Genomic DNA, 15,305 nt, shown 5'->3' on the forward strand with positions numbered 1-15,305 from the left:
GTGCAAATGGAATAGACAACAGGTGGAAATTATAGGCAATTAGCAAGACACCCCCAATAAAGGAGTGGTTCTGCAGGTGGGGACCACAGACCACTTCTCAGTTCCTATGCTTCCTGGCTGATGTTTTGGTCACTTTTGAATGCTGGCGGTGCTTTCACTCTAGTGGTAGCATGAGACGGAGTCTACAACCCACACAAGTGGCTCAGGTAGTGGAGCTCATCCAGGATGGCACATCAATGCGAGCTGTGGCAAGAAGGTTTGCTGTGTCTGTCAGCGTAGTGTCCAGAGCATGGAGGCGCTACCAGGAGACAGGCCAGTACATCAGGAGACATGGAGGAGGCCGAAGGAGGGCAACAACCTAGCAGCAGGACTGCTACCTCTGCCTTTGTGCAAGGAGGAGCAGGAGAAGCACTGCCAGAGTCCTGCAAAATGACCTCCAGCAGGCCACAAATGTGCATGTGTCTGCTCAAACGGTCAGAAAGACTCCATGAGGGTGGTATGAGGGCCCGACGTCCACAGGTGGGGGTTGTGCTTACAGCCCAACACCGTGCAGGACGTTTGGCATTTGCCAGAGAACACCAAGATTGGCAAATTCGCCACTTGCGCCCTGTGCTCTTCACAGATGAAAGCAGGTTCACACTGAGCACGTGACAGACGTGACAGAGTCTGGAGACGCCGTGGAGAACGTTCTGCTGCATGCAACATCCTCCAGCATGACCGGTTTGGCGGTGGGGTCAGTCATGGTGTGGGGTGGCATTTCTTTGGGGGGCCGCACAGCCCTCCATGTGCTCGCCAGAGGTAGCCTGACTGCCATTAGGTACCGAGATGAGATCCTCAGACCCCTTGTGAGACCATATGCTGGTGCGGTTGGCCCTGGGTTCCTCCTAATGCAAGACAATGCTAGACCTCATGTGGCTGGAGTGTGTCAGCAGTTCCTGCAAGAGGAAGGCATTGATGCTATGGACTGGCCCGCCCGTTCCCCAGACCTGAATCCAATTGAGCACATCTGGGACATCATGTCTCGCTCCATCCACCAACGCCACGTTGCACCACAGACTGTCCAGGAGATGGCGGATGCTTTAGTCCAGGTCTGGGAGGAGATCCCTCAGGAGACCATCCGCCACCTCATCAGGAGCATGCCCAGGCGTTGTAGGGAGGTCATACAGGCACGTGGAGGCCACACACTCACTACTGAGCCTCATTTTGACTTGTTTTAAGGACATTACATCAAAGTTGGATCAGCCTGTAGTGTGGTTTTCCACTTTCATTTTGAGTGTGACTCCAAATCCAGACCTCCATGGGTTGATAAATTGGGTTTCCATTTATATATATATATATATATATATATATATATATATATATATATATATATATATATATATATATATATATATATACATACACACACACACACACACAGAGAGTACCAGTCAAAAGTTGACACACCTACTCATTCAAGGGTTTTTCTTCATTTTTACTATTTTCTACATTTGTAGAATAATAGTGAAGAATTCAAAACTATTAAATACCACATATGGAATAATGTAGTAACCAAAAAATTGATAAACAAATCAAAATATATTTGAGATTCTACAAAGTAGCAACCCTTTGCCTTTATGACAACTTTGTACACTATTGGCATTCAACCAGCTTAATGAGAGAGTTACCTGGAATGCATTTCAATTAACAGGTGTGCCTTGTTAAAAGTTAATTTGTGGAATTTCTTTCCTTTTTAATGCGTTCCAGCCAAACAATTGTGTTGTGAGAAGGTAGGGGTGGTATACAGAAGATAACCCTATTTGGTCAGACCAAGTCCACATTATGGCAAGAACAGCTCAAATAAGCAAAGATAAATGACAGTCCATCACTACTTTCAGACCTGAAGGTCAGTCAATGCGGAACATTTCTTCAAGTGCAGTTGCAAAAAACATCAAGCGTTATGATGAGACTGGCCCTCATGAGGAAAGGAAGACCCAGAGTTGCCTCTGCTGTAGAGAATAATTTCACTGCACCTCAGATTGCAGCCCAAATAAATGCTTCAGAGTTTGTGTAACAGACGCATCTCAACATCAACTGTTCAGAGGAGACTGTGAATCAGGCCTTCATGGTTGAATTGCTGCAAAGAAACCACTACTAAAAGACACCAAGAAGAAGAGACTCGCTTGGGCCAAGAAACACAAGCAATGGACATTAGACCGGTGGAAATGTTCTTTGGTCTGATGAGTCCAAATGTGAGATTTTTGGTTCCAAACGCTGTGTCTTTGAGACGCAGAGTAGGTGAACGGATGACCTCCGCATGTGTGGGTCCCACCGTGGAGCATGGAGGAGGTGGTGTGGGGGAGATTTGCTTGTGACACTGTCAGTGATTTTAATTTAGAATTCATGGCAGACTTAACCAGCATGGCTACCACAGTGTTCTGCAGCGATACGCCATACCATCATTTGTTTTTCAACAGGATAATGACCCAAAACACACATTGTGTAAGGGATATCTGACCAAGGAGAGTGATGGAGTGCTGCATCAGATGACCTGGCCTCCACAAACACCCGACATCGACCCTATTGAGATGGTTTGGGATGATTTGGACCGGAGAGTGAAGGAAAAGCAGCCAATAAGTGCTCAGCGTATGTGGGAACTCCTTCAAGACTGTTGGAAAAACATACCTCATGAAGCTGGCTGAGAGAATGCCAAGAGTGTGCAAAGCTGTCATCAAGGCAAAGGGTGGCTAATCTGAAGGATATAAAATATAACATATATTTTGATTTGTTTAACACTTATTTGTTTCCTGCATGGTTCCATGTGTTATTTCATAGTTTTGATGTCTTCACTATTATTCTGTGTTGTAGACAATAGTACTAATATAGAAAACCCTTGAATGAGTAGGTGTGTGCAAACTTTTGACTTGTACTGTATATGTATGTAAAACAGCCCTACAACGATACTCAGAAAACTGATTTCTTAAGTTTGATGAAAGAACATTAATGGAAGCACCACATGAAATGCATGTGCACCCAAAAGATGAGATTTATTTCATGGAAAGACTGTTACTCTATTGAAAGGAGTATAAACTACAATGATTCCGGCAAAACAATTGCCTAGGCTCTGAAGACTGAGCTGCCTCATTGCACCCCAGCAAAACTATCTTACATTTAGGCTATTGTTTATATGTCTATTTCACACTATGTTGAGGTAAAAAATCTGAGTATAATTGCTTGTATGGATGTCAACCCCAATACATGTTCATGTTATCATCAATCAACTGCATTACAGTTAAACTACCACTGATTTATGTATGCTAGCTATGCTACCAGCTTATACGAATGGGAGTTAGCATTTAGCGGTCCCTTTTTCTAAACCTGAAAAGGGACAACTTCTAAATGTTATGCAGCAAAAACAGACAAATACAGTTGTCGGAAGTTTACATACACCTAGGTTGGAGTCATTAAAACTAGTTTTTCAATCAATCCACAAATTTCTTGTTAACAAATTATAGTTTTGGCAAGTCGGTTAGGACATCTACAGTGGGGGGAAGAAGTATTTGATCCCCTGCTGATTTTGTACGTTTGCCCACTTACAAAGAAATGATCAGTCTATAATTTGAATGGTAGGTTTATATGAACAGTGAGAGACAGAATAACAACAAAAAAATCCGGAAAAACGCATGTCAAAAATGTTATAAAATGATTTGCATTTTAATGAGGGAAATAAATATTTGATGTTAAATATTTGACTCCCTCCACAGATTTTCTATAGGATTAAGGTCTGGAGACTGGCTAGGCCACTCCAGGACTTTAATGTGCTACTTCTTGAGCCACTCCTTTGTTGCCTTGGCCGTGTGTTTTGGGTCATTGTCATGCTGGAATACCCATCCACGACCCATTTTCAATGCCCTGGCTGAGGGAAGAAGGTTCTCACCCAAGATTTGACAGTACATGGCCCCGTCAAATGATGTGGTGAAGTTGTCCTGTCCCCTTAGCAGAAAAACACCCCCAAAGCATAATGTTTCCCCCTCCATGTTGGACGGTGGAGATGGTGTTCTTGGGGTCATAGGCAGCATCCCTCTTCCAAACACGGCGAGTTGAGTTGATGCCAAAGAGCTCCATTTTGGTCTCATCTGACCACAACACTTTCACCAGTTGTCCTCTGAATCATTCAGATGTTCATTGGCCAACTTCAGATGGGCATGTATATGTATTCTTGAGCAAGGGGACCTTGCGGGCGCTGCAGGATTTCAGTCCTTCACGGCGTAGTGTTACCAACTGTTTTCTTGATGACTATGGTCCCAGCTGCCTTGAGATCATTGACAAGATCCTTCCACGTAGTTCCGGGCTGATTCCTCACCGTTTTCATGATCATTGCAACTCCACGAGGTGAGATCTTCCATGGAGCCCCAGGCCAAGGGAGATTGGACAGTTCTTTTTTTGTTTCTTCCATTTGCAAATACTCGCACCAAATGTTGTCACCTTCTCACCAAGCTGCTTGGCGATGGTCTTGTAGCCCATTCCAGCCTTGTGTAGGTCTACAATCTTGTCCCTGACATCTTTGGAGACCTCTTTGGTCTTGGCCATGGTGGAGAGTTTGGAATCTGATTGATTGATTGCTTCTGTGGACAGGTGTCTTTTATACAGGTAACAAGCTGCGGTTAGGAGCACTCCCTTTAAGAGTGTGCTCCCAATCTCAGTTTGTTACCTGTATAAAAGACACCAAGGAGCCAGAAATCTTTCTGATTGAGAAGGGGTCAAATACTTATTTCCCTCATTTTTCTCTATTTTTGTTGTTATTCTGTCTCACTGTTCAAATAAACCTAACATTAAAATTCTAGACTGATCATTTCTTTGTCAGTGGGCAAACATACAAAATCAGCAGGGGATCAAAAACTTTTTTCCCCCACTGTACTTTGTGCATGACACACGTCATTTTTCCAACAATTGTTTACAGACAGATTATTTCAATTATAAATCACTGTATCACAATTCCAGTGGGTCAGAAGTTTACATACACTAAGTTGACAGTGCCTTTAAAAAGCTTGGAAAATTCCAGAAAATGATGTCATGGCTTTAGAAGCTTCTGATAGGCTAATTGACATCATTTGAGTCAATTGGAGGTGTACCTGTGGATGTATTTCAAGGCCTACCTTCAAACTAAGTGCCTCTTTGCTTGACGTCATGAGAAAATCAAAAGAAATCAGCCAAGACCTCAGGGAAAAAAATTGTACACCTCCACAAGTCTGGTTCATCCTTAGGAGCAATTTCCAAACGCCTGAAGGTACCACGTTCATCTGTACAAACAATAGTATGCAAGTACAAACACCATGGGACCACGCAGCCGTCATACCACTCAGGAAGGAGACGCATTCTGTCTCCTAGAGATGAACGTACATTGGTGCGAAAAGTGCAAATCAATCCCAGAACCACAGCAAAGGACCTTGTGAAGATGCTGGAGGAAACGGATACAAAAATATCTATATCCACAGTAAAAAGAGTCCCCTATCGTCATAACCTGAAAGGCCGCTCAGCAAGGAAGAAGCCACTGCTTCCAAAACCGCCATAAAAAAGCCAGACTACGGTTTGCAACTGCACATGGGGACAAAGATTGTACTTTTTGGAGAAATGTCCTCTGGTCTAATGAAACCGAAATAGAACTGTTAGGCCATATTGACCATCGTTATGTTTGGAGGAAAACGGGGGAGGCTTGCAAGCCGAAGAACACAAGCACAGGGGGGCAGCATCATGTTGTGGGGGTGCTTTGCTGCAGGAGGGACTGGTGCACTTCACAAAATAGATGACATCATGAGGAAGGTCAATTATGTGGATATATTGAAGCAACATCTCAAGACATCAGTCAGGAAGTTAAAGCTTGGTCGCAAATGTGTCTTCCAAATGGACAATGACCACAAGCATACTTCCAAAGTTGTGGCAAAATGGCTTAAGGACAACAAAGTCAAGGTGTTGGAGTGGCCATATCAAAGCCCTGACCTCAATCCTATAGAACATTTGTGGGCAGAACTGAAAAAGCGTGTGCGAGCAAGGAGGCCTACAAACCTGACTCAGTTACACCAGCTCTGTCAGGAGGAATGGGCCAAAATTCACCCAACTTATTGTGGGAAACTTGTGGAAGGCTAACTGAAACGTTTGACCCAAGTTAAACAATTTAAAGGCAATGCTACCGAATACTAATTGAGTGGATGTAATCTTCTGACCCTCTGGGAATGTGATGAAAGAAATAAAAGCTGAAATAAATCATTCTCTCTACTATTATTCTGACGTTTCACATTCTTAAAATAAATTGGTGATCCTAACTGACCTAAAACAGAATTTTTACTAGGATTAAATGTCAGGAATTGTGTATTTGGCTAATGTGTATGTAAAGTTCCTACTTCAACTGTATATCCAAATTGGATTTTAGTAACCACATTGTTAGCCTGTTACCATACGTATTTGACAAATATCCACTTTGTTAGATCAGATTTGTTCAATATGCGCCAATCCAGCGTCCTTCTATTCTCCCCACTGTCTGCATTCCATTGACCTCTTTACCGTGTCTATCCCTGTTACCTCCCCAATCTCTCTCTCTCTCCAGGAGTTCAAACAAATTTTCATGTCTTGAAATCCCTACACAAAGTTTCATGAAGATATTTTTTATTTGTGATCTTGTTCTGATAGCCTTTTGTCAAAGTTCTCCATGTTTGTTGTCAAGGAAGTGAGTTTGTGTGTTATACAGGATGTACCACACCCACTTACGTCAACCAACCATGTCTATGCGGAGCCCTGCACATTGTTAAACATTTTGGGAGGTGCGTTGCATCGGCGTGCCAAGCTCGGTTTTCGCCTCTGGCGGCTCCGCAATTGTGTCAACCCTGAAAGCCAATATATGCTTATGGTTAGGGTAGGGATTTAGCGTGGGGACATCCCAAGATTTCCTGATATCACTAACCCTCAGTGAATGATGTCAAGTGTTCTCACAGCTAGTTAGCTGGGGGTGGCGAAACGTGAATAGGAACCGGTCCCTGACATGTGACAACCCATGCATCAAAACGTAGCTTCGAAGCGTTACTTTGTAACCTGCTATGTTTGTTTTTGTGTCTCTGAAAAAAATTCATTGACAGAGCTTGAGGAATACCCTTTGCAAAAAGCAAATATAACCCACCAGATTTCGCAGGCTTCGCTAAAGGGCTGTAATGTTAACGTTACCACAGTTGAATGTTCCTAGCACGGCACTTGCTTTATGTTTGGGCATAGCATCCATTGTTTGTCACAACACCCAACACCACACTTCACGTAACAGTTTGTGACCAGTGCGCATTTGACACTTTATTGAGCTGGCAAGCTTCTATCTACTCGGCACTCACCGTAGAAGCAGTAACAGTTAGTTTACAGTAGTTCACACTCCTCTCCGACTGGTGTAGTTGCGAAAACTGTTACATACCATTAATTCCTTGATATACCCTTTTTTTCTAATTATCTCGCAAATCTCCGAGACTGAATTTATTACCAAAATTATCTAACACTTTTTAGTCCATTTTGATACTAGAATAAATGTGACTCTTCTCCATGCCACAAGCCGTCTTCAGCCACTTTTTAAGTGTTTTCTTTAAACGCCACAAAGACCCTAATATAATTCGATAATCCTGAAATCAACAAACATGGCCCCTCCCCTCTGCCCTGCCTCTGCACACCTGATTGGTCAGGCCTAGACGGGCAGTGAAACTGATTGGTGCAATTCTTCCTGACAGGGAGACATCCATGAGGATTTCTGCACTGTGTGCAGACGCAGTGGCCAGTTGCTCATGTGTGACACATGCTCACGTGTCTATCACCTGGACTGCCTGGACCCACCCCTGAAAACCATTCCTAAAGGCATGTGGATCTGTCCCAAATGTCAAGACCAGGTAAACGCAGCACCCGACCTACTGATCAGGGGGGGGGCATGGCCCTGCGGTTCAGTGGTCTAGATCTGAAAAATTGGTTGCCTTTTCAAAGTGGGCAATTGCCACAGAATTGTCCACAGGTTATCCAGAAATGTGATCTTCCCCTTAGGCTGTCATCAGCTAGGCCTTTTTCCTAAACGACAACATTAAGATATGGCTGTTCAAGAAGGAACTGCTTCAACATAATTCAATATTGTTTTATGTAATTCTTTCCCATTCATTTTGTTAGTGGATGATGGCATCTTACACTCCCATCTGATTTTGTTTGTTTGTCCATCGTGACATCACCAGAGGGTGACCAGAGAAATGTTCTCTTCCATGTCTAGGTAATGTCGTGACTTCACAATCACAATACAACAAAGCTGTGCTCTTCTCTCCAGATATTGAAAAAAGAAGATGCAATTCAATGGCCGGGAACATTGGCTATTGTTCATTCCTACATCGCCTATAAAGAAGGTAGGAATAGCACACCAAAGACATTGTGCCTCGACAAACATGAAATGTGTGGTTGGGCTACATTCAGCTGAAGCTGTAGTATATGGAACAGTTCTGTCACTGGCATCTCAAACAACCAAATTGCCTTTTAAATCTCAGTGTTGTCTATGTGTTGTTTCTGTTTCCTAACAGCTAAAGAAGAGGAGAAACAAAAGCTAATTAAGTGGAGTGCTGAGCTGAAACTGGAGCGGGAGCAGTTGGAACAAGGAGTCAAACAACTCAGCAACTCTATAACGGTAAGCTCCATAGTAACAGCAGTTGGCCTTTGTAAGCGAGTTGTTTCCAGATGGCCGTACTGGAATAGATGGAAGTGGCTCAGATCTTGAATAATAGTGTCAGCTAGATATTTCACGTAACTACCCCTATTGCTCTGATCAGAGATGCATACTCGACCCTGTGGTATCGCGATGCTACTTGGTATTGGGATACTTGACCTGTTATGAAATCGATAGTAAAATGTTGGTATTGTGACAACCCCACTCTAAAATTAGGCACATTTGTTTGCAGTTAACACCGATTTTTCACGTGTTTCCATGCAAAAAAAACATTTGTCACCTTTTTTGGCCCTAAGCAGTTTGCATCCCTGTCTGATGCTCTCTTGGCTTAAAAAGAAAAACAGATAATGCCCAGAGATACTGATGGCTGACGTTAAATTACATTTAAATAGAACTGCATTAAAAAAAATTGCACACTGTTAGCAAAGTTTTCTAGCTACATAGCCAAATGCTAGCTAATTGGCTAAAGTCCTACAGTTTGCCGTTTAATTAGCTATCCTAATACTGTAGCTGATTTCTAAAAACTTCGCATTTATAATAACCGCACTAGTAGTGCTATAGTTAGAGTTCAGTCATTGGCCACGATGGAGACTAAGCTAGCTTGCTATCTTGCTTGCTAGCAAGCGAATGTGGGTCTGTCAGGAACAAACATAATAAAAGATGCAGCTATGACTAGTTTTGGGGAATCTTAATCTGACAGCAAAATATTTCTGTAAGCAATGAAGAATCCATTTGACACCAGATAAGGTGCAGTGACGTAAAATAATGGTCTCAATATAGAGTATTTTGAAACTGTTTTTAAGTGACTATTGGATTAATTTAAGTGTGTTAATTTATTATTATTTAACCCTGTTTCCTCCCCTCTAAATAGAAATGCATGGAGACCAAAAACATCATCCTGTCTCGACAGAAAGAAATGCAAGTTTCGTTGGAGAAGGTCAAACACCTGGTCCGCCTCATTCAGGCTTTCAGTTTCAGTCAAACCATGGAGACCGAAGGTACAGGTGCCATCACAGAAGATGTTACAAAGAACATCACGAGGGCCAAGGATGCAATTGTCCCTACTGAAAATGCTGTGGACACAGTCAACACAGAGGCTGTAGCAGAAGTCAATATCCAGTCTGTGTATGGGGTGAAGGCCAAGGTCACAGCACAGGACAGCAGCGATGTTGAAGAAGGAAAGGAGGAGATTGTAGCTGATGTTACCACCAAGACGGTAGCAGGAGTTAGCGCTGAGCCTGTTGCCGGGGTCAGCACCGTGGCTACAGTGGACAGCCGTGTTGAACCCGCGGCTGAGGTCAACACCGCTGAGGAAGTGACTGAGGCCGAGACGAAAGCCACAGCAGTGGTCAGTGCAGAGGACTCTACTGGGGTCACGACCAATGGCACCACTGACCTTGTGTGTACTGACCAGAGCTGTACTAGCAACACAAACACCAACCCTGAGAACAAGGTCACCACCACTAACAACACAGAGCAGGTGGTAGAAGAGGAACAGGAAGAGAACACAAACGATGATGGCAGCAGCACCAACAACAGCAAAACCTCAGAACCTTCCCAGAAATCTTTGCCAGCTCTTCTCGACAGTTTGGACAATAAAGAGTAACGCTCTCTTAGATCGACCCCACCCCCACATTAAAAAATGACTTTTGCTTTCAGCTTTGAAAGGTGCCCGACGTTGCCAATCTATATAAATGTTACTTGTTTTCAATGTATTGTCAGACTGTGTCAATAGTAAATCTACAGCCCGAGTCTGAGATTGCTTTTGGAGGCTGTAGGCTATTATACCCCAAGCATGGGTGAAAGGGTGGTTTGTGTACCAGTGTCATGCCAATTAAGGATAGAAAGAATAGTAGTAATGCTAAAAGTAAGATAATTTATAACATCACACCATTGTGTGCCTGCAACAGCTGCCCTCAGAACTCTTGTGGGGGTTGTTTTTTTTTTAGGTTGTCATGTTCCTGGGGAGGCAGGTTAGAGATGTCCAAAGACTGCTGCACCGAGAATGTGTTTCTCTGGCATTAACTGAGAGAAACATCAAACCAAAAGATTGGCAAAACAGCTGAGGACAGGGCTTTGAAAAATTCTAAAGCATCAGTATTTAAGTGGGAAACATTGAGGCGCCAGTTGAGCGTCATTGAAAATCAAACATGTAAAACAAGAGAGCCTTCAGTTATCCCATTACCTTCCTCCCTTTTCCCCATTCTCAACCTTACATGACCAATAACTATTGACCCATTTACACAACACCTCAGGCAAAAAAAAGCAACGTCCACGTGCTTTTGAAGTATGAGGCAGACTGCTTATAGAGCTTGCTGACCAGGGCCTTGCTGAGGAAGACCCAGGTAACAAAGACGGTCATCTCAAGAGACAGTGGAGTCAGATCACACATGGTAGCTTAAAGTTTTCAAATGGTGTAGGTCCAGTGCAGTGATTTGAGTTTCATTCGTGAGTCAGTGTCAACTGTGAGCACTAAATGTTAAATTGCAATAATGTTGCAATGTCAAAAACAAACACACAAAAATATCTATCTGGGGTGTGTTTCTTCTTTTATAGGAAAAGATATTCAGGTCTTCCTAGTCTTAAAAAATAAGTGCATTTCTGTTTCATAAAACAGTTGTTTGTTATTAAATGTGTTTAACTTGCATAGTTTATGCAAGTAATTATCTTTTAAAAGAGGTGACCTTTGCATATTATGAAATGTATGTTTTTGTTTAATTCTGAACTGCCAAAATGCTATTGTATCCAAATATAGCAGGGACATGTCCACTAACTGTATGGAAAGATCAAGGAAAAAATGTAATATTCAATACCATCTCAGCAATTGGCAATACCTGGTAAATAAGCATGAGTGCTTATTCAACAATCTCATCAAAATATATTTATTTCCTGGAAAATGGAGTGTGTTGCAGCCCATTTTGGTGGTGGTAAGGAAAAAAACACAAATCCTGAGATTAAAGCACAAGCTTCTGCATAACAAATGTGTGCTGAAAAGCTTTTTTGTATGTTACATATAGAACATAACAGTATGCATTTTGTTCGTTGTCATGTAATTTATCCCCAACTTGCCAATATTTTTGTATTACCCAACTTATCTTTGAGGGTGAGACTGAGGCCTTGTGCAGCAGAAATTGTCTTGCTTTCCTACCCATGAAACATGCTTGGATAACAGAACTGACCAATGAATCTATCCCTAAATACTCAATAGATTTGTGCTTCCACTGGTATTTGTTTTTTAATGCGCCATCAACATATCTGTCCAATGTTTTATAATTTGTGGGGCCAGTACCCAGTTTTTTCCCCACTTGTTTTCGACCAAGTTGTCCATGAATTGTTCAGCAACTTTTGAGGTTAGGACCATTCAGGAGACTGGTGATATATATTATTAGAGCATGTGTCAGGTCTCAATTGAAATTAATATTATTATTTTTATGCTATACTGTTGCGCATTGCAGAGTGCACAGACGGCAACATACATATCATGTTGACTTCAATCCATGACCAATCGACATGTCTTTGGAGAATGTTTTCTGTTTTGAAAACATGGACATTAAATTCCAGAAATTCTACATTCAAGAGACCAAATTTTTTTTCAACATTGCAATTTTTCTTTCTTAGCCATGTTAAAAGAAAAAGATTTATAAATGTTGAGTCAATCAAAATGCAGTTTTTTAAACACATCTTAATGGAAGAGTTTGACCAAGAGATGCAATCAACTGCAATGGCTATACTTTCTTGTCTTGTACTTTCTCATAGATTGAATGAAGGGATTCTTTGCCTTCTGAGTCTCACACAGTACTCTTACGGATATATCTTCACCAAGGAAACACTGCATAGATTGGCTGGATGTCAAACATTTTTCATACTGTTTCCCTTGAATAGAACAAAGTATTCAGACATCCACTTCACATTCATATGTTTTTGTCTTTGTTAAGCCTGAACTTATGTTACAGAGAAACTTGACCTTTCCCCTTTTTAGGTACCTCGAGTGTCTTTCTTCCAACAGCATATTTTGTCTCTTGACTTGCACTGTGGCTTGTATTATTACCTTACTACACACAAACACACTGGTCTGGCTCTTGTCCTATGTTATCCCCATGTGATATCATATCCGCCCACAAAATTCTGAATCTTCAGCAAACATATGCATCTGAATTATAGAGCACAATTTGAATCTGCATAATGAAAAAAAATCTTAGAAAACTTTGGACTTTTAAGTTTTTTTTCCCACATGTAGTCTGTATAGCAGCTGCCTTAAATGTATTATTCTTTTTTTTTTTATCTCTTAAGGTGAATTCAATTCATTTTGAAATATCTGTAATGGGTAATTCCTGTAAAACATGGGCAAATCTGTGGTTTGTTCATAATGTACACCACTCAGTAGTTTGTTCAAGTGTCACAGGCACTGGTACAATATTTATGGAGGATTATTCACAAGCTCTTGTATAAGAAATGGAACATGTGTGACTGTTAGAATGGTATGTTTTGTTGTGATGCACTTTTGGTTGAATTCCCACCCAGTATTATTTTTATACGGTCCCGTCCACCCCAAAAGATATGATGTGTGTGTATATAATATGAAATAGAAATAATCCCGATATCTTCTTACCCTGAATTTACCTCCCCATTGTTGAGATTCTACAGAAGCATTCTAGTCTAGTCAGCATTAAAACTCGGTAAGTACAGTGCCAGTGATCATTACTAGTCCTCTTTTTGTTCCCTCCTTGTGCAGCTTTTTCTTTTCTCACCCATTCTTTTGTATTTGTCATGCAGTAAGTTTCATCAAATCAGGTCATATGAATTGAGCCTTGGCCTGTGCGCGTTCAAAGAAAAACAGCACCCTGATTGGATAAACTTCTTAAACCCCCTTAGCACCATCTTTCCAATCAGTCCAACAGAAAGCATGCCTTCTTATGCAAGTTTTTTTTTTTTATACAAATGTTTGTCAAACTTTTTTAATATGCATTAACCTTCTGTTTATTTTCTAATGGTTGTGAAATTATTCACTTTTCATTTTACATTCTGGCAACATGCCATAACTATAGTATACACAGTAGACATCTCAAAAGAAGAAAATTGAAGTTTTTTTAAACACCATTTGATGTGGCATCTCTGGCAATAGTGTGTTATATTTGGAATTCTCTAATGGCAGAGGATTTTAATGCCATGAACTGTGAAGTCTGTAATTGAGGAAAAAACATCATATAAGATGTAATGAAAGTGCAGTGTCTTTTGGCTCATTCTTCTCAAGGACCATTTTCTATAAAATGTTTGCCTTCGCTAATGCACCATGCTGAATGTTATTGTTCGGGACATGGGGTGGGGATAGTTGGAAGTGGTCTAAAATGGTCTTGTCTAAAATTGTTGAGTGCATTGTCGTGTAAAAAAAAAAAAAAAAAAAAAAAAAAAAAAAGACGAAAAAAATACATTCAGTTAAAGTACTCGAGCTCTTAAACCAATATACCCAAAGAATATTGCAAATGTACATTTATATTTGGAAGCCATTATGCATTTGATACATATCAGTTCATAGTGAGGCTATGTTAATTTCTGCTTCAGTACAGCGTGTATGTTCACGGATGTGAAGGAAAAAGTAGTTAGCAGCGGAGACACGTTGGGCTAGAGGGTTGAAAAGTGAAAGTTTCTTTTATGCATAAAATTACATTTCCCGTTCATTCCAGAGTGAAACTTCACAGAACGATCCTGTAGAGTAGCTCACTTGTACATTCTCACAAGTGCATTATATTCTGTCAATGGCTTTTTTAATATAGTCTGGATTTTTTGTTCTTATGATATACCAAGTCATGATCGTGGCCTTCTAGTATTGTTGGTACATTTCATCATCCATAATACTCATCATTCATATGTTGTGACTTCCCTGTTGTGACACCTTGAGCTTCTTACCTCATCCACTGTAAATTCAATTGGAGGAGTTTCTTTTTTAACAGTGCAAAAAAGTGTCAAAAAAAGAAGCTTCCATTTGGTGAAAGATGATGCATTGTAGCGATACAAATAAACAAAGGTTCACCTGGTGTGCTGAATTATGTGTAAATTGTTAATTACACAACTGAATATTTGTAAAAAATTGTTTGTATTTTTTCATAATTTTAAAAGTGTGTATTTGACTTCTCTTCTGTTACAGATATTTTTTTGTTTGTTCGCCTGACATTGAGTGGTCCGTTGGGTTTCTTACCTCTCCTGTATTGAGCCAATTCTGTGATGAATAATTTGTATGCAGTGTTTAGAAAATACTGTAGGGAACATGGGAAGAAGTTGATATTAGGAGCATTTGATCAATTTGTATTTATTTATTTTATCATTTTGTTAATAAATTGTCAAAAGCAACCTGCCTTGTCATTGGTGTGTTTGTGGGGGCTAGATCTAGCGGCTTGTGGGAGAGGGAATAGTCCATCTAGTTTCTGCAAAATTAAATGTTTTGTTCTACAATTTAACTATTTAGTTTTACTCAACTCTCATTTACATTTCAATCTCGTCTTGTGATTGTCCATTAACTGTTGAGGTCTGGTTTGATTGTGTACATTTTTCAATTATTTCAACCATAGTGCCGAAACCAGTCTGAGGACATAACAATTGAGGTCAGTTTCTC

At 40.9% G+C, this 15,305-nt stretch overlaps 1 protein-coding gene across 6 annotated transcripts in view; it reads left to right on the forward strand.

Moving 5' to 3' along the window:
• Positions 1-15,043, forward strand: part of phf21ab (PHD finger protein 21Ab) — a 70,696-nt gene extending 55,653 nt beyond the window's left edge. For 4 of the 6 annotated variants that reach the window (XM_029758388.1, XM_029758386.1, XM_029758385.1 and 1 more), the window contains 4 exons: positions 7,734-7,889; positions 8,309-8,384; positions 8,556-8,659; positions 9,570-15,043. In XM_029758388.1, coding sequence (XP_029614248.1) covers positions 7,734-7,889; positions 8,309-8,384; positions 8,556-8,659; positions 9,570-10,304 — 1,071 coding nt within the window. In that variant the 3' untranslated portion in view covers positions 10,305-15,043. The remainder of the gene's footprint in view (positions 1-7,733; positions 7,890-8,308; positions 8,385-8,555; positions 8,660-9,569) is intronic. The other 2 variants (XM_029758390.1, XM_029758389.1) reach the window with 1 other exon arrangement.
• The last annotated feature ends 262 nt before the right edge of the window (positions 15,044-15,305 follow it).

The sequence above is a fragment of the Salmo trutta genome, chromosome 7, assembly GCF_901001165.1.
Source record: "Salmo trutta chromosome 7, fSalTru1.1, whole genome shotgun sequence".
NCBI classification, from domain to species: Eukaryota; Metazoa; Chordata; class Actinopteri; order Salmoniformes; family Salmonidae; genus Salmo; species Salmo trutta.